Source organism: Pleurodeles waltl, chromosome 9, assembly GCF_031143425.1.
Source record: "Pleurodeles waltl isolate 20211129_DDA chromosome 9, aPleWal1.hap1.20221129, whole genome shotgun sequence".
Classification (NCBI taxonomy): domain Eukaryota; kingdom Metazoa; phylum Chordata; class Amphibia; order Caudata; family Salamandridae; genus Pleurodeles; species Pleurodeles waltl.
This window is the reverse complement of record NC_090448.1, coordinates 1,088,371,844-1,088,396,262: the sequence shown is the minus strand read 5'-3', so window position 1 is coordinate 1,088,396,262 and position 24,419 is coordinate 1,088,371,844. Positions and strand designations below refer to the sequence as shown.

The 24,419-nt window shown below is 45.7% G+C and overlaps 1 protein-coding gene across 1 annotated transcript in view; it reads right to left on the bottom strand.

Moving 5' to 3' along the window:
- Nucleotides 1-24,419, bottom strand: part of LOC138260353 (cytosolic phospholipase A2 delta-like) — a 237,588-nt gene that overhangs the window by 33,482 nt on the left and 179,687 nt on the right. The window contains exons 14-16 of the mRNA XM_069208771.1: nt 21,192-21,309; nt 7,388-7,525; nt 6,250-6,357 (exon numbers count right to left, since the gene is read on the bottom strand). Of these exons, the coding sequence (XP_069064872.1) occupies nt 6,250-6,357; nt 7,388-7,525; nt 21,192-21,309 (364 nt within the window). The remainder of the gene's footprint in view (nt 1-6,249; nt 6,358-7,387; nt 7,526-21,191; nt 21,310-24,419) is intronic.

Sequence of the window (24,419 nt, the reverse complement as noted above, 5' to 3'; positions counted from 1 at the left end):
TTTGCCAGGGTCTGGAGGACAGCCCATCCATCTCAGTGACGGTGCACCACCATAGTTGACTGGGTCAGTTGTTCATGGAAGGGAAAGCCCTCTCATTTGTTTAGCTCCAAGAGGTATGCGCTATTCCAGCAGGACAGTATTTGGAGCATACTGCACTTAGAACAGCTGAAGCCGAGACGTGAGAAGACCCAAGCAGGGAACCAGAGGAGGACCCAGCATTACAAGTGCTCTTAACCTGGAGCCGTATGCACCACAGGATCACTACCATTTATACAGCTTTGATTTATGCAACGGGTGTTTGAGGGAGCATTGGGACTAGGACCTTCACATCATACTAATATAGGCGGATTAGAGTAAGGTCCTGAGCCACTTTCAGAGAGTCTGAAGAAACACAGTTTAAACTGCTACAGTTTAACTATATCCACTGATCGTTCCTAATCCCGCCAGGCCTTCATCGGATGTGTGGCACGGTGCCACATGGCTGCCTAGATGTAGAATGGATAAAAGTCTCCATTATCACATGACATGGCAATGTGTGGCATTACAACCGTACATCACATGCGTCACTGGCACACAACACATTAACCCACCTAAAACGAGTCTCCCTGGCCTGATGCCCATCCCAAGGCAGAAAAGGCAGGAAGTAGGCTCATAGGATTTGCACTAGCGCTGGTGAGTCAGCCGATAGTGATGCACTGGAGGGCTGGTTAGGCGCAGCTGCTGGCGGCCTGACACAGCGATGTGTATGGAAGGCCAACGGGGGAGGGTGGGAATAATGTGCTGTGGCGGCTCCCCTGGCAGGCATCATTGCCCACATCAAAGGATGAGACTTGATATTATTAGCATTAGAACCTGATCCGGATGAGGGACCGCCCTTAAGAAGTGGAGATGGTGGGTGGCACACGGGGGATGCTCGAATGTTCGGCACACAGAACATGGAGTGGGCAGACAGGCCTGGGATGTCCTGCAGAGCGGGACTGCTGGGATAGCAGGCAGTGTGGCAATAGTGGTTCGGCCAACTTTCCCACCGCTGGACTCAATGCACATGGACACTAGTGATCACAATGTACCTACCCATATCGGAATTAACGTTAAATGACTATATGATTGTTTGCCGTATTGGCCAACACAGTCTTTTTAATGACTTTCCACAATGCATGTTGTGAAAGATTCATGAAGATTATTTTTTTAAATAAAGGAGAAGTCACAGGAGGTCAGGGGAGAGAGAATGGGGGTGGCGGAGGTGGTGGATGAGGGCTAGCAGCCTTGTTCTTTGGCCAAGTGGCAGGTGCTGGCTGAAGTGGCGTGCCCAGTTGTGCAGTGTCTTCGAGGGCGAATTTCCACTTTTTAGGCAAAGTCCAAAGTCCTTCCAATGGTAGAGATCTTGTACATGTGGGGATGAATGATGATTTGTCGCTGCCTCTCATCAGGCTCCTGTTGGAGCTTCACAAGGATTGTCCTTTCTTCAGAGTCTACCTGGATGGTCCCGAAGCCGACACGAATTTTGGTGCCGACGGCTCCTTTGGCCTCGACTGAGTTGCTGGCTTCGACATCTTGTCAGGATACATACTCTTGGACTTGAAGGCTGATGGGGGTCGACGCTTTTGGCTGGCTTCATCTCGGCTCTGACGCCTTGCCTCAATGTTAACCAGAACCCGAAGGTTGCCGCAGACTTGGAGTCAGCAGTAGTTTCTGCACCGGGCTCCATGCCTGAACCCCGATGGGGCGGTGCTTGGCTTGGACGTGTGGCTGCTTATGTGTTTTGGAAGCCTGAGTGGAAGACTGGGCGTCAACCGTATTCACGTCTCGGAGTGGACCTAATGCAAGGTAAAGGGTTGATGGAGATGGACTTCCTCTTCTTCCTGCTCCGAGGAATTGGATCCGATGACTTTGGGGCTCGGTGGATGGGCTGTTATATCCGGGGGCTCATCGCCTTCCTCCTCTTTGGTGCCATGTGGGTCTGCTTCATCAAAGATGTCCGGCATCTCGGACAATGAGCAGTGCATTTCGCTGTTGGCCCAGTGCCTGTCTCCCCCTACCGACGGGTCTTCTTGCTCCTAAATGCCGAGCAGGAATGTCAACAGATGTCGTCATACTCTGAGGAGAGGAACAAATTACAGACAGTGTCGAAACCCAGGCATACTTTGAGTGGCACCAAGGAAGATGGTGGGCCCAAGGCACAGGGCACCCCAAGCACCGCAAGGGCCACTTTTCGATGATGATATCCAGAACAGGTCGAGCAAAGAAGACTAAAACTGAAACGAAGTCAGAGAAGAACTCTTCTTGGCCATGGGAAGGAAAGCAACAGATCCCAATACCTCAATGTTCAGAGTCAAACATGTCGGGATTAGGAACAATGTCGATATACCTCCGAACCAGGTAGTTGAGAAAAACAATAGAATCCGTGACTATGCGCGTTCATTATTACAGGAGGACTGCAACAGTCCAAACCCAACACTAGATGGCAGGAGTATGCAGAGTATATGTATCCACTGCCGCATATGCTACGAACATAGTATTTTTTCACCCTTTTTTTAACACTGAAAATTTAAAATCAAATGGTATTTTATGCAATTGTCTACATAATAAAGGACTCGATCACCGTTGCTTGGCGCTAGGGTGAGTGACTGTTGCATAAATTAAGCGCATGCTGCCTTCAACAGAGAAATAGTCGTAGACTGCTTGTTGTGTGTTAAATGGCTGAACATCTACTGGATTCGTTATGTGAAGTCTGCGCTGTGTGATTTGGGGGAATCGCTGCTTTTCCATCAGCCTGAAACTCTGTCCAAGATATGACTCGGGTAAAATCCCTGTTCAAAATGAATAGGCTCACCCTCAGAGAAGCAAACGAGCCCTCCAAAATTTCCGTTTGTCGCACTCCTCACCATTCCGGGTGTGGCACCGTATCTGGGGCGGAGAGACCCCTGTTGGGAGAGAACGTCACTCACCCATTTCTGCTTATGTTTTGTGAGATGGCACTTGAGTTTCACTTTGGGGCAGTAATGAGGTGGCTAGTATTGTGACTTGCCCATGTGATAAAGTCTCACACCAAAGTTGTGTTAACATATGCTCCCTTCTAAGGTGTGCTATTAAAAGGAGGAAATCAATGTTGTTTTAACTTGCTTTTATTTTTAGAGTAGTTATTTGAGTACAGACAGCAATGTTACCAAGTTATTTATTTATTACGCAATGATTTGGCACGTGCACTTTATCTTTCTATCCAGCTGGGCATCATTCAAGTGGCGTGACCCCTCTATATACATGAATGGTTTCGAATTCCCCGTTATCGTGCCTATATAGTGCATTGTCATGTCTAAGAGTCCATTGTGTGTGCACTTCAATTTAATTAAGGCCAATTATAGTTTTTGATGTTGTGATGTATTTTTTTATTTGCAAAGTGATCTATTTTTTAGTAATGTGATGCAGTTTTATCTGCTGTACTTTTATTTCGTGGTCGAAATAAAGGTCTAAGCAAACAAGCAAACTTCGGGGGTTGTAACAGGCTGTTGCAAAAAGTCAAGTTCTCAGTGCTTTCCTAAACTTGGACAAGGATGTCAGAGGGCTCATATAGTTGATTCCTGAGTGTGGGAGCATGTACCAGAAAGGCATGAACTACAGCACTGCGCTACTCTTTTTGTTTCACTGGAAACAAATGAGATAACTTGAGAATCCTGGTAAATTTACGGGATTACGAATGGTACATGGTTTAAAAAACTGAAAGCATGTAATAGGTTAAGAACCTAAAGCATTGACAATTTAGTGTTTTAAAAAAACCATTGACAAAAATATAGTGTGCTTATTCAAGTTCGGTTTTTCTATATTCGAGGATGACTCATATGGCTCATAATGGCTCTGCAGTGCACCAGTGTGCCTCCTGGCTTTCCATCAATTTCTTGTCCAGCTGCAAAACACAGAAAGAGACAAAATCCCTTTCCCAAAAATTCAACGGCATGTATGCGGGTGTCCATTCCATCACACAGCCAATGACAAAACATTAAACAAGGCAAAAATAAAATTATATGTGACACCACTAGAGAACTTGGGCATATACTATATGTTCCAAAGACATGACAGTTATGGCCCTTTGGAAGAGAGGATGCCTCTCTAGCTTTGGTAATCTGTGTCTTCCTTGGGAAATGTATTTTGTGATTTTCCAATAACTTTAACAGCATTTGGCCAATCAGCAATAAACATTGCAGATTCTTCACACGACCTTCTCAGAGTCTTCATTTCAAATCTTGTGCAGATCGGTCAAGATGGAATAAAGTTATGTGCTGTGATTTAAAAGTAGCTTTCTACATGCACAGGGAAGTTTGGCCCCAAATACAACTACGGCAAAAGCTGTTGGCCACATGGTTTGGTTTAAATCTTTCAGTAGATTGTAGGAACGTGTGTTACGAAAGGAGGTGCTGTGGGTTTCCAATGGATATTCTTGTGTGCATTTTGACATAAAGGATTGAAAATGTTTGCGACCACTTAATTCAATGATTGATTTTGATTTGGACAGCAACCCCGATTGGCCGATGCAGATAGTTTCCCCATCATGCATTCAGTTCTGTAGCAATTTGACTGCCCGACCCCAACGCAAAATCCAGCTGTTGCTGACATTTGATGTAAACAAGGAGATATGGGACACCACAGAAGGGTAGAAATGTCATTCGATCCCAATAAGATAACTATATTGTGCACAGAAGGTTTTAGAACCAAAACAGTTTCTAGAACCGTCCTCAAGATGAACAAAACATAAAGGAAATAGAAAGTGGAAAGTGGAAGGTATCTGCATGTAAAGACCTTGGGCCGGTGTTTGTTCTCATGAATCAAGGCTGTGCACAGTGGACTCGAGGACAGAGGCTGGTTGCAGAGTGGGGCTGAATGTCACACCCTGCAATCAGAGCCGCCTGTGTATTGTAGCATGCTCTAATACCACTCTGCGCCAGTGTCTCTGTGCAGAGGGCCCTGCTGCTGACAGCCAGGGCTCAATGCACATGGCCAACGACAGCGCAGACGGTGGCCATATACAGTGCATGTCTGGAGGCCACACTCTGCACCCACTGAGCACAGTAAGTTGTGGGGGCATAGGGATGGGCACAGGGTCTTGATAAATGCTGTGCACAATTGAGTCTGTTGGCATGGGTGTTGGGCTGATAGCAGTCGGGGCTCGCATGGGTTACAGGGGGAGGGCGGTACGCAGGGGTAAATATTAACAAAAATAAACGAAAAATGAAACTTACCTGTTCGCCGCACCACAGCTCCCCCGGGTCCTCTGCAGCAGGCACGCACAGGCTCCCAACCTACCCTGCTGCCAATCCTGATGCTTCGCAGAGCAGCGTTAGGATTGGCTGGGTGCTCCCAGTCAGGGGACTCCCCGGCAGACTGGGAACCTGTGCCTGATCTCTCCAGCCCGGCAGCAAAACTGGGCCGGGCCGAAGAGAGCATAGTTTGCATGTGTGTTTGGCCGGCCCAAGAAGGCCAGCCAAACACACATGCGCAATGAGGGGAGTGCACAGTGCACTCCCCTCAGTGCTCGTCATTCCCAATGCCCCGCCTTATAAACATAGTTTAGTATCCTTTTGTTGTTGACGGATTTGCAGAGGTTGCTGCTGGTGGGGTGTTGGGGAGACGACGTTCCTCAGTCATAGTCCAGGAGCAGCCACTGGCTGACAGCCAGTGAGACAGCTCTGAGCAAAGTTTACCTCCTCGGTGGAGTTCTCTGGTCCAAGGAAGTACTGGCAGCCCAAATGCATGCACTTGCTCTATGTTAATCAATAAATCTTTCATTTTCTCTAGGTCATCCACAGAACGGATTTTGGTGTTTATTCAAGTCACATTGTGCTCCAAAGGTGAACTATATATTCTATTCGATACTAGAGTTTTGTAGGGCTGGAATTAGCAGAAGACACAATTATCAACATATAATTTGACCTAATTTATTGGCCTCAAACGAATTACAGATTTCAAACAAGATTACTGGTAACACAGAGATATCAACAATTAGTTCCTGGTTCACTGAACTATTTTATTGGCTCCCTTCTAAACTCCAGTGACAAATATTATGAGTATATTGGACCACCTTTAACATTATAGTGTGTCATTAAGAGTCTTTATTTATGTGGTTGCTAGAACCGCCACTTTCTAGCCCAAATGTAAGAAGGGTCTTTGCCATGCATAGCTATCGCTAGCAATTAAATTGCCTTTTTTCTTAGTCTTTCCAACACCTGCATGAAAACAACTATTATGTTATGATCTTACCAATCACAGTGAGCGGCTCTTTAAACCACTCTTCCCAGAAGTTTTCGCAGCTCATTGCATTAAACCAGGCATCCAACAAATTTATGGAAAAGACATTGCTCCAGATCCCTGAAATTGAAAAAAATAAACACTTTTAGTTCTGACACAGTTCTGCTTACTCCGCAGGTGTCCAAAATCAGTCCACAAGACCGAGATTCCTTGCAGAAAAGCAAAAGCATCATTTAGAGTCATTTTTATAATCTGGTTTGATAGTGCAGCAGTCACCAGACAATTATGTGAGAACCACCAGGACAGGGGCTTTTGCTCCACCCAAGTGTTGGGAGCCAGGAGCACATGTTTTGATTTGGCAGAAGATGTGGGCTTCTGCTGTGATTATTTTGTTTATTTATCCATCTGACTGAGCTTGGACCTTTAGGGGCATACACACGACTTTGTAATGCTATTAACGGATCTTGGATAACTAGATAATTAATGGTGTTTTTATATGGCAACAGCATATGTGGGAGCAGGGCAATCATTAACCTACATGGGGTTTTAGGGCTGGCTTGACAGTGCAACTGTTACCTTACCTTTAAGGTATTCTAAAGTTCTTTGCTTCCACACACATATATATCCATTCCCATGTTATCTACTTGTAATGCTTCACATTACCATACCACATCCGTTTAAAGCCAGTACTATTTACATTGCCAATAATTATTTATAAATATTTTTCATGTATTGTTTGTAAATGTTGATGTGTCAAATTAGTTTTAAGACATGTTCCCTTCATGGCAGGAGACACCTTTCAATCTGAATTCACACCCCTCATCATTCGACATTGATAACCAGTTTTGTTTTAGCAGTGGCATGCTTAAATATACTGCAAGAGTGGCAGACGGCAAGTGTTCTTCACTATCAGAAGGTGACAGAATCGAAATTTGCATCAATAAACATATCTTCTAAATGCATTGATTAGGCCTAGTATCAATTCTTCTTTAATTTCATACACGTAAAGTCATAAATGTATATTTGGTGTTCCTTTCAAATCTAGTAATATATTCATCAATTCACTGGAGTTAACAAAGTAGAAATGTTATTAAAACCATAAGCATAAACGTCATTAGATCTATGTATTGTCATCACTACAAATTGTCACCTTGAAGGAAGCAGATTCTGGACTCTTTAAGTTTCTTCATCAACCTTCCCATGAAGAATTCACTGTCAAAATGTTCTGGGCGGATGAAAGCTCCATACTTTATGAGGCCCACTTCATACGGAGAGAATTCACACCATTCTGCAAACGAATATGGCAATGAGGAGCTGTGGACAAATCCCAATCCAGCCATCCCGCCCACCTCCCTTTATCACACAAATGGGCAACTATTAGCACACCCTTCTGCTGTAGAAACTGGAAGGTGCCTGGAGCATCTCTAATATACGTAGACATCTTAGACCTTACTCACAATTGTTTACAAGAAACCAAACATAGAGGTGCCTTTAGAATCTGTGAGGTGCACTTGAGCAATTTGTTGTGATTTCTACTTCCTCTTATTAATTTTCTCATAATAATATAACAAATTTTACGCAGCTTTGCATTCTTATAAAAGTACTGACAATTAGCAAATTCACCACTAATAATAAAATGCCAATATGTCTGGCATACCTGAAAGAGGGAAAACTAAAACTTTCTCTTACATTTTAGGTTCAGATGGATAGATAGTTGCATTCCAGTCACTGGCCTAGCTTCGGCTATCCTTCACATTGGTTCCTCACAAACCATCTCAACCCCCAGTTAAGATGCATGCTGTGTTTTCTGAGCATGTATGTGGTATCTTTAGTGACTAATATAGTTGCTAAACTCAGGAAATCACAACTTATATTGCAATTTAAAATTCCACCAAAAGAGTGGACCAGTGAAGTATTGTTCTTGAAAATCAAAAATGCAGAGTACCATTATGCAGACTTAATTGTTTGATTGATTGTTTATGTTTTAACTTAAATCATGTTGTGAGAAAGCTATCATGTTGACTATGCTATGAATTTTATGTTAAGATTTCATTTTAGAAGATTGTTCTTTGTGTCTGCTGCTGGTTTTGCCCAAAAATTGAAGTATCTTTGTCCTTATTGGATTACTGTGTAATTGTTAATACACTAGTTGTACTTGAGCACCTCAAAGATAATACATCATTTCCAGATGTGACCCAGTGCAACAATATGAATAAGATCAAACACGGCTCAGAGGTTCTTGCTAGATTTTAGTGTTGTCAATTTCAGTTTTCTGTTGGTGATTGATGCCTTTCATCTGGAATGGGCATAAATTAGGGATCTTTGAAAAAATTTATTTACCAGACTAGAATTTATTTTGAGAAATAAAAGTCATTATACTAAGCATTAGTGGGGCGTGGCTAAGCTACCGAAGATGACAGGCGTCTTTTAGGCAAGCTCCTGTGCCACGAGCCTAGCAGCCCACCTTTATCCTGTCCCACAGCAGGGGTCTGCTCTGGAACTCCCTCAGGCGAGGATCATAACTCCAGTAGAGGGCGGAGAAGACTCTCCGATGCCCTAAAACTTTAGCCAGCCCAGTCGATGATGACGGCCACCACTGGCCACATGGGCCCGAGCCTCAGGATGTAGTAAGGCCCAGTGCGGGCAACCCATGCACCCACGCCAAGTGAGACATGGTTACTCTCCCTACAGCACCTTCTGCTGCACCTCAAAAGACTGAGATGTGGGGCAACCACTAACACCCCCACCTGCACAATCTGAACCATAACACATCCAACTCAGCGCCCCTGGTCACAATACGCTGACCTAGCCAAAGGACATTGCCTACCACATTATTGGCCGAGCACCTGCCCTGGGCCTGGTTAGCAGAGCCCAGGGCATAGTCAGGATCAGTTACCACCAGTATAAGTAAAACAAAAATGGGGGTGAACATGTTAAAAGGATGACTTTCTCACAGGGCTCCCTCCCAAATGAAGTGTGATGGGTAACTAACCTACACCCTGGTAGTCCGCATTAGCTAAGTGGAAAAACCTGGAAAGCCTATCCGCATTGGCATGGGCCACCCCTGGTCTATGCTCCACTGTGAAGGCCATCTCCTCTAGGGAAATAAACCCCCTCAACAATGTAGGATTCTCCCCCCTCATCTGCATGAGCCATCTGAGAGGTCTGTGGTCAGTTTGCAAGCGAAAGAAAGTACCAAACAAGTGTGGTCTAAGCTTTTTCAGGGACCAAACCACAGCAAAGGCTTACCTCTCAATGGCACTACTTTTCTCTCTGTAGAGTTGTTGCCTGCTGACTAATCAAGGCCCTCTTCATTTACCTGTGCCAACACCAACCCAATCCCATGCTCTGAAACATCTGTATGAACCACAAGTTCCTTTGTGTAATCAGGGGCTAGCAACACCGGTGCTGAACACATAGCGTTTGTCAGAGTGTCAAACGCCTTCTGACACACTGGAATCCATGTGACTCTCTTTGGCCTCTTTTTAGAAAAATGTTCTGTTAGAGGAGCCATAATGGTCCCATAATTCTAAACTAATCTTCTATAATGCCTAGTCAGACTAAAAAAGACCATGACCTGTGTAGAAGCAGTCCAATCCAGCATGGTTTGGATTTTAGCCTGGAGAGGTTGTACATGGCCTGCACCTACAAGGTGTCCCAGGTACACAACTGAACTCTGCCCTATTTGACACTTACTGACTGGCCTTAATAGTCAAGTCTGATTGCATCAAGGCCTAAAGCATGTCCTTCAGGATGGTCAGGTGATCCTCCCAGGTGGAAAAGTACACAGCTATATCATCCAGATAAGCTGCACTGAACATCTCCAGCCCAGACATCACCTTGTTCACCAACCTTTGGAAGAAGACTTTAAATTGGTGATGTCCCTCTGGTGTGGGGAACGCTGACCTCTCCTTTGCTCCTTCTCTGAGGGCATTCTGTCAGTAGCCGGAGGTCAAATCAAATGTGCTCAGGTACTTATCAGCCCCTAGCCTAACAATGAGCTCATCGGCTCTAGGCACAGGGTGAGTATCAGTCTTGGTGACAGCATTCAGTCTTCTCCCCAACCCACTCAGGAGGACACACCTTTGACCCCTTCTTCTCCGCCGGCAGCAACGCTTTTGTCTCACAATCTCCGAACTACACTGGACCGACCACCACTGCGTCCACTTCTCTTTCACCAAGAACACCGAACACTACCATGCCCACTGCCACCCCTGCAGAAACTGGAGCAAGATCCCTGAAGCCCAACTCACCGAAGCCCTCCACCACGGCCCACCACCAGACTCCACAGATGCCAATGCCTCAGCCTGTAACCTCCACCTATGGATCTCCGACTGCACTGACACTCTGGCCCCCCCTCAGGAACTCCTCGAACAATAAACATCACAAGAAAACCAGCTGGTTCTCCCCTGACCTCCAAAAATCCAAACGCACCTGTAGATGACTCGAGAGAAAGTGGAGAAGCAGCAAGAACACAGTAGACCACAAAGCCTTCAAAGCTGCCGTCTCTGCACACCACCTCCTCATCAGAACAGCAAGAAAATCAGCCATTCAGGAACACATAAATGCCAATGCCCATAACAGCAAGGAGCTCTTCACTGTGATCAAAGAATTCACCAAACCCAGAACAGACACCACAGACCTCTGCGAAAACCTTCCACTTTCTTCTACTGCAAGATCAAGGACATCAATGACAGATTCACCACCCAAGGCCCACCCATCTCGTCCAGTGTCACAGCACCCAAAGACTCCACCCCCTTGCCAGCCCTACACCACTGGACCCCCCTCAACTCAGAAGACACCCTCAAGATCATGAAACCAACCCTCTGGGGGCACCCTCGGACCCCTGCCGCACCATATCTTCAACCGAGCCTGCGCCACCATCGCACCCAAACTGTGCTACACAATCAACTGCTCCATCGAGGCCGCCACCATCCCGGAAGACTGCAAACACGCTGAGATCAACCCTCTATTGAAGAAACCCTCCGCTGACCCAACAGACCTGAAAAACTACAGACCCATCTCTCTGCTCCCCTACCCAGCCAAAGTAATTGAGAAGGCCATCAACGCTCAGCTCATCGAATTCATCGAGACCAACCACATCCTGGACCCCTCCCAATCCAGATTCAGGACCAACCCCAGTACTGAGATCGCACTCCTCGCATCCACAGATGACATATGCATCCTCCTCGACCATAGCAAAACAGCAGTCCTCATCTTCCTGGACCTCTCCACCGCCTTCGACACAGTCTCCCACACCACACTCTGCGCCAGACTACATGACGCCGGCATCCGCAGCAAGGCCCTTGAGTGGATAATCTCCTTCCTCACCGGCTGAACCTAGAGAGTTCGGCTCCCACCATTCACCTCAAAACCGACGGAGACCAGCTGCGATGTACCCCAGGGCTCCTCCCTGAGCCCCACCCTCTTTAATATTTACATGCGCCTGCTCAAAAACATAGACACCATGGTCTCAACATCATCTCCTACGCTAATGACACCCAGCTGATTCTCTCCCTCACCGATGAATCAACAACGGCCAAGAACAACTTTCATAATGGAATTAAGGCAGTCGCCGCTTGGATGAAAGACAACTGTCTGAAGCTCCACTCTGACAAGAGGTCATCATCCTGGGCTCCTCCCCTCCACCTGAGATGACTCCTGGTGGCCAGCAGTCCTTGCGGCCCGCTCACCCACATACCACACATGCAACCTCTACATCATCCTCAACTTCTCGCTCTTTATGGCCTGCCAAGTCAATGTTGGCTCATCATTGTGCTTCCACGTGCTTTGCATGCTCCAGAAGATCTTCAAATGGATTCCCATCAAGGCAAGGAGAACAGTCAACCAGGTACTTGTCAGCAACAAACCCGACTACGGCAACGCACTTTATGCCGTATCACCAAGAAACTCCAAACAAGGCTCCAGAGAATCCAGAACACCACAGCCAGACTCGTCCTTGACATCCCCCGCCACAACCACATCACCGCACACCTGAGAGACCTCCACTGGCTACTGGTCAACAAAAGAATCACCTTCAAGCTCCACACACATGCCTACAAGGCCCTACATAACATCGGACCTGCCTACCTCAACCAGCGCCTCTCCTTCTACACTCCCACCGGACAGCTCTGCTCCACCCAGCTGGCCCTCGCCTCCACCCCTATGATCTGCAAGAACTCAGCTACAGGAAGATCCTTCTCCCACCTCACAGCGCAGAACTAGAACTCGTTGCCTCTCCACCTCAGGCAATCCTCCTCACTGATCCAGTTCAGGAAGGACCTTAAGACCTGGCTCTCTGACTGATCCGCATCCTCCCCGCACCCTGTGACCTGCCGGGTGACAAGTCACGCTTTATAAATTCCTGATTGATTGATAGTCCACACAGAACCTCAACTTTTTCCCCCTGGGGATTAGGTTTTGGTAGCAGCACCACTGGACCTGTCCATGGACTTTCAGAAGGCTCAATTACCCTAAATTCCTGCATCTTAACTACCTCAGCTTTGATAGTAGCTCTGACCTGGTCAGACAACCTGTACAGCTTGCTTTTGACAGGTAGGCTGTCACCGGTGTCACTGTCATGGACACACCAAGTGGTGAGCCCGGGGGTCAGGGAGAACAGACCAGCAAACAGCCCCAGCACCTGCTTACAATTTCTGTGCTGTTTGTCTGTCAGTTTGGGAGAGGACAACTCCCTCCACTGATTAATCTTGCACATTGGTTGAGAGGAGGGCTGGCAGTGGCTCCGTTTTTTCTTCTCCTCCTTCATCTGTGACCATCAGCATGGTCTTGTCTGATGTGTCTTGATGGGATTTCAACCTATTGACATGCAGGACCCTGTGAGTGTTCCTGGGGGTGTTAAAGTCTACCAGATAGGTAACTTCACCCTTTCTCTCTAGGACCGGAAATGGCCCAGTCCACCTGTCCTGGAGGGCCCTAGAAGCCAGAGGCCCTTAAACACACATCAATTGCCTTGGTTTGTACTCAGGCATTGTAGTCTTCTAGTCATAACAGAGTTTCACGAGCTCTTAGCTGGCCTCCAGCTTCCTGATTGCTTTGTATGTGTACTTTGCCTTGTGAGATCTCAGACCTACTACATAGTACAGCACATTGTCTTTGGCTTCCTTGAGAGGCTTTTCCTAAGACTCTCTCCCCAGGCACAATGGGCCTCTGACAGGGTGCCCAAACAACAATTCAAAGGGACTAAAACCAACCCCTTTTTGTGGGACCTCCCTGTAGATAAACAGTAGGCATGTTAGGAGAACTTCTCATCTCCTCCTGAGTTTGTCAGACAACCCATTGATAATGCCCTTCAGTGTCTTATTGAACCTTTCCATGAGACCATTAGTCTGGGGGTGATATGGGATGGTGAACTTGTGGGTAACACCACATTATTGCCACACTGCCTTTAGATAGCTGGACATGAAATTTATGCCCCTATCTGAAACAAGCTCCTTTGAGAAAACCACTCTGCTCCTTTGGGAAACCCACTCTGGTAAAGACACCAAGTAGGGCCATAGCCACTGCAGCAGCAGTGACTGTTCTGAGGGGAATCACCTCAGGGTACCTTGTGAAATGGACCACTACCACCAAGATATACCTGTTCCCTGATGCAGTTGGTGGCTCTAGGAGACCAACAATGTCTACCACCACCCTCTCAAAGGGGGTCCCAACCACTGCAGTGGTATCAAGGGAGCCTTTGGTTTGCCCCTTGTCATGCTACTGGCTTGACAGGTAGCAGAGATCCTACAGAACTCCTTCACTTTGGCAGACATGTTGGACCAATAGAAATGGTTCACCAACCAGTTCCAAGTCCAATTCTGACCTGTAGGAAGTTGGCTCTGTATATACTATTTCAAAGTAAGAAATAGTGTGCACAGAGTCCAAGGGATCCCCTTAGAGGTAAGATAGTGGCAAAAGTATATAATTCTAATGCTCTATTTTGTGGTAGTGTGGTCGAACAGTAGGCTTATCAGAGGGTAGTGTTTGTTGTACACACACAGGCAATAAATAAGGAACACACACTCAAAGACTTACTCCAGGCCAATAGGTTTTTATATTGAAAAATATATTTTCTTAGTTTAGTCTAAGAACCACAGGTTAAAGATTTACAGTTAATACTTTAAATGTAAGGTACTTCACTTAGATACTTTAGAAACTTTGAATGAAAACAAGATCATGTACAGTCTTTGTAAAAATGGCAATAAGCTATGTTCAAAGTGGACACAGTGCAAAAATCAACAGTTCCTGGGGGAGGTAAGTAAAGGTTAGTTTTGAAGGAAAGTAAAACACTTACAAGTCTCAAGTTTGGGGTATAGGCAGCCCACCATTGGGGGTTCAAGGCAACCCCAAAGTTACCACACCAGCAGCTCATGGCCAGTCAGGTGCAGAGGTCAAAGAGGTGCCCAAAACACATAGGCACCTAAAGGGAACAGGGGTGTTCCGGTTCCAGTCTGCCAGCAGGTAAGTACTTGCGTCCTCGGGGGGCAGACCAGGGGGTTTTGTAGAGCACCGGGGGGGACACGAGAAGGCACACAAAGTACACCCTCAGCGGCGCAGGGGCGGCCGGGTGCAGTGAGCAAAGCCGGTGTCGGGTTTTAGGTTGAAAACAATGGAGAGACCCGGGGGTCACTCTTGCGTTGCCGGCAGGCACAAGGGGGGCTATTTGGGACAGCCACCACCTGGGCTAGGCAGAGGGTCGCCTGGGGGTCGCTCTTGCACTGAAGTTCGGTTCCTTCAGGTCCTGGGGGCTGCAGGTGCAGTGTTGGTTGCAGGCGTCGGGTCCCTTGTTACAGGCAGTCGCGGTCAGGGGGAGCCTCTGGATTCTCTCTGTAGGCGTCGCTGTGGGGGCTCAAGTGGGTCGTCTCGGGTTACTCATGGGCTCGCAGTTGCCGGGGAGTCCTCCCTGAGGTATTGGTTTTCTGCAGGTCGAGCCGGGGGCGTCGGGTGCAGAGTGTGAAGTCTCACGCTTCCGGAGGGAAACGTGAAGTCTTTGGAAGTTGCTTCTTTGTTGCAAAGAAGTTGCAGGTTTTGAACAGGGCTGCTGTTCTCGGGAGTTTCTTAGTCCAGAGCAGTCCTCTGAGGCTTCAGAGGTCGCTGGTCCCTGTCGGATGCATCGTTTTCGAAGTTGGAGACAGGCCGGTAGGGCTGGGGCCAAAGCAGTTGTCGTCTTCCTCCTTCTCTGCCGGCTTGTAGGTCAGCAGTCCTTCTTGTTTCTTCAGGTTGCAGGAATATGATTTCCTGGGTTCTGGGGTGCCCCTAAATACTGAACTTAGGGGTGTGTTTAGGTCTGGGAGGGCAGTAGCCAATGGCTACTGTCCTTGAGGGTGGCTACACTCTCTTTGCGGCTCCTCCCCGAGGGGAGGAGGGCACATCCCTATTCCTATTGGGGGAATCCTCCAAAATCAAGATGGAGGATTTCTAAAGACAGGGGTCACCTCAGCTCAGGACATCTTAGGGGCTGTCCTGACTGGTGGGTGACTCCTCCTTGTTTTTCACATTATCTCCCCTGGACTTGCCGCCAAAAGGGGGGGCTGTGTCCAGGGGGCGGGCATCTCCACTAGCTGGAGTGCCCTGGGGCATTGTAACACAAAGCCTGAGCCCTTGAGGCTCACTGCTGGGTGTTACAGTTCCTGCAGGGGGGAGGTGTGAAGCACCTCCACCCAGAGCAGGCTTTGTTTCTGTCCTCAGAGAGCACAAAGGCTCTCACCACATGGGGTCAGAAACTCGTCTCTCAGCAGCAGGCTGGCACAGACCAGTCAGTCCTGCACTGAACAACTGGGTAAAATACAGGGGGCATCTCTAAGATGCCCTCTGTGTGCATTTTTAAATAAATCCAACACTGGCATCAGTGTGGGTTTATTATTCTGAGAAGTCTGATACCAAACTTCCCTGTATTCAGTGTAGCCATTATGGAGCTGTGGAGTTCGTTTTTGACAAACTCCCAGACCATATACTTAATATGGCCACACTGTACTTACAATGTCTAAGAATGGATTTCGACACTGTAGGGACATATTGCTCATGCAGCTATGCCCTCACCTGTGGTATAGTTCACCCTGCCTTAGGGCTGTAAGGCCTGCTGGAGAGGTGACTTACCTATGCCACAGGCAGTATTTTGTGTGCATGGCACCCTGACGGGGATGCCATGTCAACTTTGCCTTTTTCTCCCCACAAACACACGCAATGGCAGTGTGCATGGGTTAGGTGAGGGGTCCTTAAGGGTGGCACAACACATGCTGCAGCCCTTAGAGACCTTCCCTGGCCACAGGGCCCTTGGTACCACTGGTACCTTTTACAAGGGGCTTATCTGTGTGCCAGAGGTGTGCCAATTGTGGAAACAATGGTACATTTTAGGTGAGAAAACACTGGTGCGGGGGCCTGGTTAGCAGGGTCCCAGCACACTTCTCAGTCAAGTCAGCATCAGTATCAGGCAAAAAGTGGGGGGTAACTGCAACAGGGAGCCATTTCCTTACATAACCCAAATGACCAGCCAAGGGGATGTCATGACTTATGGTGTACATTTAGGGAACTACCAGCCTCCTGGTGGCTCTCCCTTTGAGGTCTCTAGCCTCAGTGTAAAGGACCCCTTCATCCCAGTAAACTTTTTGGGATCCACTAACATCACCTTCCTTTTGCCTAACGGCTTTCTGGCTCAGGCCCTCAAGAGTGGGGCACTCTCTCTCTGTTCCTGGAAAAACTCCTCTCTGGTGTGTCCACCAGCTTCTGTCATTTCTGCCAAGTCGGACAGATCTTGCAGAGGTAGAATTCCACTCTCCGAGGTCAGATCCTCCCCGTCAGGGTTAGATTTGTGCTGCACCTCAGGAGTTCTCTGGGTCGTCTCACCAGATCCAGTTCCCTTTCACTTGTCATTGGATGCTTGGCCCATTATTCCAGAGTCCAAGTGTCCAAACTTTACATGCTGAGCAGCCTGTCACCTGGTCACACCACATACCCTTCTAGGGAGATCCAGCATCCTTGCATGGACCATTTGTCAAAGTCACCCCGCTCAGTGTATATGGGAACTATTCCCTTGGGAAATCTGGGATTAAACCCACCACCCCGAAGGGATCTCAGTACCATCTTCTTGGTTGTTGCTGCAACCATTTATTTTCTCTTCCTCCCTTGCCCACGTCTTCTTTTCTAGTTCTAGCTTTCCCTTCTCTATAGCTATGGCTTCCAGTGGAGGCTGGAGCTTTTTCTCTTCAAGGGACAGTTCCGATTTTCCTGAGGGGGAGCCATCCCTTCTCCCCTAGTTGGAAGTACAAATCTAGTACTGGAAGTGATGGACAGGGCCACCGCCTCCTGGTGGAGGTTGTTGGGGGGATTATCCCCTCCTTTCATTCTCTGGAGCTGTCTGTGCCCAGGCCTTAAGAGACCTAATCACCTCTGCCTTCCTAATCCTATAAGCAGCAGATAGCCCCCGGCCCTACACTGAAACCTAAGCTCAGTCACTTTGAGTTTGTTCAGTTTAGCCAGATCTAGCTCCATGGCATCCCAGTTTTCGATCACACAAACTTCACAATCAGAAATAGAACAACTTTAGAAAAATCTGAAAATGGATTTAAAATCAGTTTTAGTCCAAATTTCAAAAATTCAAAACCAGAAGTTCTGTTCTAAGTCAATTTAGCGTACGTTTACTGATCTTAACTCACTTTTTGTATGGTGTAATTCAAACACAAGTCCACATCCACCAACACCCAAAATGTTGGAAAGCAGGTTATTAGTAGGGGTAAGTACACACCTACCATGAGCAATGAGACCACAAATCCAATGTGTCCAGTCAAGGTCTCAAAACATTAGCTCCTGCCTCTACCCTTGGTAGCTTGGCAAAGAGCAGGTAGGCTTAACTTAAGAGACACATACGTAAAGCATTTAAATACACCAATGCAGTAAATAAGTAAGACATAACATACAATAAAAATCCCACACCAATTTATAAAAATAGGAAATATTTTTATCTTTAAAATGACACCAAACAACAAAAATCCAATATAGGGCGACCGGACATATGAGTTTTTAACTATTAAATAAAAAAATGGTACCAATTCACAATTTGAGGTCGACCGTGATGGAGCTCTGATCAGATACACTGAGCGGGGGACCTCGTCAAAGTTTATCTTCCAACTTAGTCGCTCTTCTGGAGCTTTTTCTCTCGTTGTACTGCGAGCTCCCCGTCAAGCCGCAATCTGATACAATGTCTTCGGCTTGAGTTCCTGCAAAGCCCTGTTCAACTCTTAGAGGTCTCATCAACAGTGAAAAGCTCTGGAGCTTTACCTGGACGAACCTGAAATTTAGGTTGGTCACGGTTCGGTGGCTTGACTCTCATGGACGGGTCAGTCACCTTATGGGACTTTTTCCTAAAGTTGCTCCAAGATTCTCCAAACTGCTGCAACTTCTTCCTGAAGTTCCCCTTGAGGGTTCAAAGTGTCCCAAACACATATCCAAGGTTCTAGAAGCTCTGAGATGGTCCTTAGAAGTTTGGACTGCAACTCCCACAATGCACCTGGCCAAATTCTTAAAAGTCCACTGGACACAGTCCAGGCTGGGGACTTTTGTCACAGTTGGTGTAGGCAAGTTCTGTTAACCTGTTACTTTCTGGGAGTCACACCATAGTCATTTTTGAAGCAAGGCAAAGTCCTTAGGACTGTTGTTCCGGTGGGCAACAGGAGCAGTCCTTCAAAGTGCAGTCCTATGGGTTGCAGTAGGGCAAACCTTCTTCTCTTTGTGGTTTAAGGAAGCAGACTTGAGCTGCTATCCAGCTCCCATATATTTATTCCATCATCTCAGGGAACAATCAGGGGGGTCACCCCTGTCCAATGAGATGCACTGTGTCACCCAAAAGCATGACAGCTGCCTCCTAAATGTGGCGCATTGTCTTGCCCCACAAAGCACTGCACTTTAAAATCCAAGATCGATGATTTCTCTCCAGCAGAGAAAGACCTGGCTAAACCAACCTACTGGTGCGGCTCATTTCCATTAACACTCCCCTCCAGATCCTGTGCAAATTCCTTTCCTGGGCTTTCTATCTGTCTGAGGGGTACAGGAAGAGGGGCTAGGCCTGGCTGGCATTTCTAGCTGTTCTGCTCTCCTTGAAGCCCAGTTCTATTTACCCAGCCCACGGAGCTGCAGAACTCCTTCCAACACATAACCTCTGTTCTATGCAGGCCACTTATCACCTCCTCAAAGCAGCCTGGCTAATCCTGTTAAGGCTGACCAATCAGGAGAGGCCACTAGCAGGCTGGATTTTGGCTTACAGAAAAGAAAGTCCTATAACTTCTCTTCAGTATTAGCTATGATAAATTCAACAGTGGCAAGTTGTTGGGTGTACCATTACTGTCTTTTGAGTCATTGAATGACATGTTTAGCTCCTTCCTAGCAATATTTATGCTTATATGTAGTATTCCTATGTTATCCTAAGGAGCTAAGTATCCAGAATGGGGAAAAATTAAATGGGCAGTTTTTCTTACAAGGGCAGTTAAACATCTTTACAATGCCCCTGCTTACAGTTACATGGCACCCTACCCGTGGGGCACCTAAAGGGGATCTTAGGGGTGACATATGGAAAAATAAGGTAGATTATCACTTTGGAAGTACCTTTAATTCCCAAGTCGACTTTGCACACATTTTACTTTTTAAAGACAGTCTGCAAGGCAGGGCTGCCTTTAAAAATGACAGCAGGCAACGGAGCAGTGCACAGTCCAGTGCAGGAAATCTAAAGAGGCCACTAAAGCTCCCTGCTATAGTATATAATAGGGACTTATAGGTAGTTTGAAGGCCCCTTGCCGTATTATCTACTAGGGACTTACCAGAGTATGCCATTGCCAATTGTACTTGTACCACATTACCATAAACCTTTTGATCACAGCACAGCCCGCGGCCTACTTAGCAGAGCCCAGGGCAGAGGCTCAGGGTCAATTGCCACCAGTATCAGTTTGACGAAATGTGGGTGAACATGCTAAAAGGATGACTTTCTCACTTTGGCTACAGTAAACTATAATTGTCCATAGTTCCCAAAGAAATACAAACCTTTTTTCTGTCTGAGATGCTTACCTATAAGTTGTAAACAGTTACCAGGCAGTACCTTTGTAATTATCAAATGTGTCCAGAGAGCTCGTCAGTGGTGTATTCAGAGGGGAAATCCAACATTTGCATGAAGGCCTTGCTTCATGCAAATGAGGGAATCCATGTTTCCTCAGTACGTCTGCATGTACCCCATCCCACCCTGGTGAACTCTGACCATAGACACAGGGTGCCTGTTATATCCTCTAGGACCACCTTGAGAGGGTTCTAGCACCCTTCCAAATGTAGTTTGAGTTGTCCTAGTGCTGACCCAAACAGTATGTCCAAGCTGTGCTGTCTAGATGTTCACCAAAGCACCATTCTATAATCCTCAAAAGTGTTTGCAGAGATTTTTCCATCACATATTCTGAGAGTGATGGTACTGGATACCAGGTACAAATGCATTGTTAAGGCAGTATGCACCTGTAAGAAGTGTGCATGAGTCACTGGCCATATTTAATATTTGATTTAATGCATTTAGGTACACTGAACCACATATTCAACAGTGGACTTCACTCATGGACATCCATTGACACAACCGTTCCGTTTTATACATCTAAATACTCTGAAATGGCCAAAAGGTGACATGATTCTGCTATAAAATCCTTGAAATGTCTACATAAAGAAACAGCAATGACACAGCCTGTGCAAGTGGTTAACTGCAGCTCACTCTGTCCTTGAGATAACATTGAGTATCTCACTGCATTAACTCACCACTCAACTATCCCAAATTTAGTGAATGAACAGCTAGTGCTTTAAAAGGTGTACTCTACACATTCTCTGAAAGAGTGTAGCCTCACAAAAATGGCTTTCAGACCACACCAGATGATAGTTGTTTAGGCACCTGTAAGTTTAGGTACAATTTAAAACTCAATGCAATTTTCTGACTGTACCTTTAAATTCCACTGTACTTTTTTCAACGTCTTTCACGTTCATTGCCAGATAGAGAGGCAGCGGATTTTGACCCTGATTTAGCGCCTTCTGCTGGTCTGAGAGTGTAGTGTGATTCTCCTGCACAGGAAATTAATTCAAATGGAACAACGAAAATAAACAAACATTTTAAATACAGGGCTGAGTAAAACAACAAACTCTGTAATTAACTAAACAGGCCAATGCAATCCAAAAGACGTGCATACAATATTGGGTCACTTCCCTGCCAGTAATTACCATCTCTTTCTCATCAGAGTACTTACATTCAGGAATATGCACACACCTTTAAAACAGTCACCCCACTGCCTTTCCTTCAATCCCTCTGGTGTTAATAAAATGTCCTTTTCTCTTCTCGCTCTTACCCTGGGGCCAGCCTATGAGAGTGATCCTAAAATGAGGCTCGTCTATTCAGGTGGGGTGTGACTTGGAGATGAAGCCAGTGTTCTTAGAGGGGAAGATTGAGCTATTATGACCAAGTAGTTAAGATTCATTTTAACTGAAATCACCGGTAAGTATTTGTCATTGTCCATTCAATTTACTCATTTGTTCACAGTACTTGCTGTCTGAGAATATCCTGTACAAGAAAATCACCAGCTTCAAAACAGAAATGCCTACATCTCTGGGAATATATGCATTAATTAGGACAGGAAATGTAAGACCGAATTAATTTGTTACAGAATCCTAATTTCTATTACTCAGTTCTGCTCTGAGGATGGTAGTGATGACAAAGGCATGGGGGTTACCCAGGATTTCACCACACATATTTTTAACAGAAAAACCTCTTGATCCTCTGCATGTGATGCAATAATGCTCTGGTATACCTTCTATGCATCAACTTTGGAAAACAGCTCTGATCCCGAGTACATACAATGGCAATGGATTTTGGTGGACGCTTGAAACAAGTGCTGCTAAGGCAAGGGCAGAAAATAATTCTTATATCACCAAAGGCAATCGGTTCACACTGAATAAATAGAAGCCACCAGACATTCAACAATCCAACAAATTCATTGCCTTGAGAAATGGGCTTTATGAAGAAAGATGGCAGGGAATGGCGATTCTTAAAGGTTTACTGTATAAACAAACAGGATTTTATTAAAGACAAGGAGGCTAGCATTATGCATGAACCTTTTATTCACTTCTTCTGAGCAGCAAACCCATTAAAAGTATCCAATAGAACATTAACAACATCATAATGGAAACAGAATGTTCAACTCCAGATAAGCTGTGTGTCCTCCATTTTGTTACTCTTTTGTTTGAATTCTTCCTCTCCAGACTCTATTTGAAAAGATCCCTTTTTAAGAATCTTCCCAAAATAATTAAATAAATAACTCAAAAGCACAAAACTTTCTTTCCTTTTTTCTACTGTAACCATAAAGTACACAAAACCCTTTATTCCACCACTCCTAGGGAAGGGAGGGCGGGATAACGCTAGCCTTCTTGTATTTAATAAAATCCAGATTCTTTATATGGTAAACCTTTAAGAATCGCAATTTTATGTCAAGACAGGAGGCTAGCATTATGCATGTTTAAAGTTATTCAAAACACATTTTGAAACATGATTTATAGATTTAAAATAACATTTCCTAAACATTTCTGCTGAGGACCAATCAGCAGCCTTCATAATATGAGCCAAACTTCCTTCCACCATACAAACCTTACTTGCCATTGCTCCTCTCACCGAATGGGCTGTGAACTTTGAAATATCCACACCAGCCTCCTTCATATCACCTTTAACCCATCTTGCAATAGTAGCATTTAATACACCCTTAAAAGGCTTTACATATGAAATCAGTAGTTGCTCAACTCCTGACCCTCTTCTTTCCAGCATCCTAGACTAATACTCTTTCCAACAACGAACCACACAAATCTTTGGATATTCATCAAAAAGTGGATAAAATATTGTACCAGCTATCGTCTTTGTACGCTTACACACATCAAACAACACACCAGTTGGCTTGAAAACTCAATGCATGACTTCTAAAGCCTTTACATCTGAAACCCTTCGAAAGGATATCAGAGTAAAGTCGCTAACTTCAAAAAAAAGCTCCCTTTCTTTTAAATACTTATTAGCTGGCCATTTCTGAAATAACTCTAAAACCAAATTCACATTCCAAAGAACATGATATTTCGAAGTAGGTGGTTGTTTTAAACAAATCCCTTTCATCACCCTACATATCAAAAGACTCTTACCAATGGATACTCCCTGTTTAAGAATATGACCTGCAGCTATAGCTGATCTGTAACAATTAACTGTTCTATAAGACATACCCTTAACAAACAATTCGGCCCAAAAATTCACTACTTGAATATCATCAGCCTCCACGGGATCCAAACTCCTTTGTAAGCACTAACGAGACCAAACTTTCCAAGCACTCCTTTACCTCTTCTTTGTCCCTGGGGCCCAGGATTCATCCAATAAACCTGCAGCTGATTCCGAAGGTTCCGTGAATTCTCTTAAATGCCTGATATCCTCCATACTAGAAGGTGCAGAGAACCCAACACCACTAAGGGATGTTCTTCTCCGTCTGCACCTGACAATAGACCTTTGCAACACCTTATTAAAATTGGTTGTTCCACTGCCATTTCCATCACCGTTGTAAACCAGAGCTAAGTTGTCCAAAAAGGAGTCACTAAGACTAACTGACACTGCTGGCGTTTCACCTGTAACAACACTCTCTGAATCAAAGAGAAAGGTGGAAAAGCATAACCCCTCCTTCTGCTCCAATCATGTATAAATGCATCCAATGCATAAGCACCCGGATCCACTCTCCAACTGACGTACACTGGCAATTGAAAGGTTATTTTGGAAGCGACAGATCTATTTCCAAAGGACATATAATCTGATTTAAACTTCCTCAGATTTATCACCAGTCTCCAACCTTTGCCTTTCTTTTCCACTAAAAACAACGTGCTTACGAAACGTTTCTCCTGTTCCTCCATTTTCACAATCACATTCTTTGACAACATCTGTGTTATTTCCACATGAACAATCTGTTCCAAATCCCTGTGAAACCCCAATTCTCTTGGTTCTATTTCCTGCACAGGTTCTTGATCGAACTCTATTACATATCCCTGTATCGTCTGCAAAACCCACACATCCTGATTGATTATTTCCCAATTTTCTTTGAAATATTTCAATCTTCCTCCTACACCTATAGGGATAGAAGTAGAAATAATCTTCATACTCACAC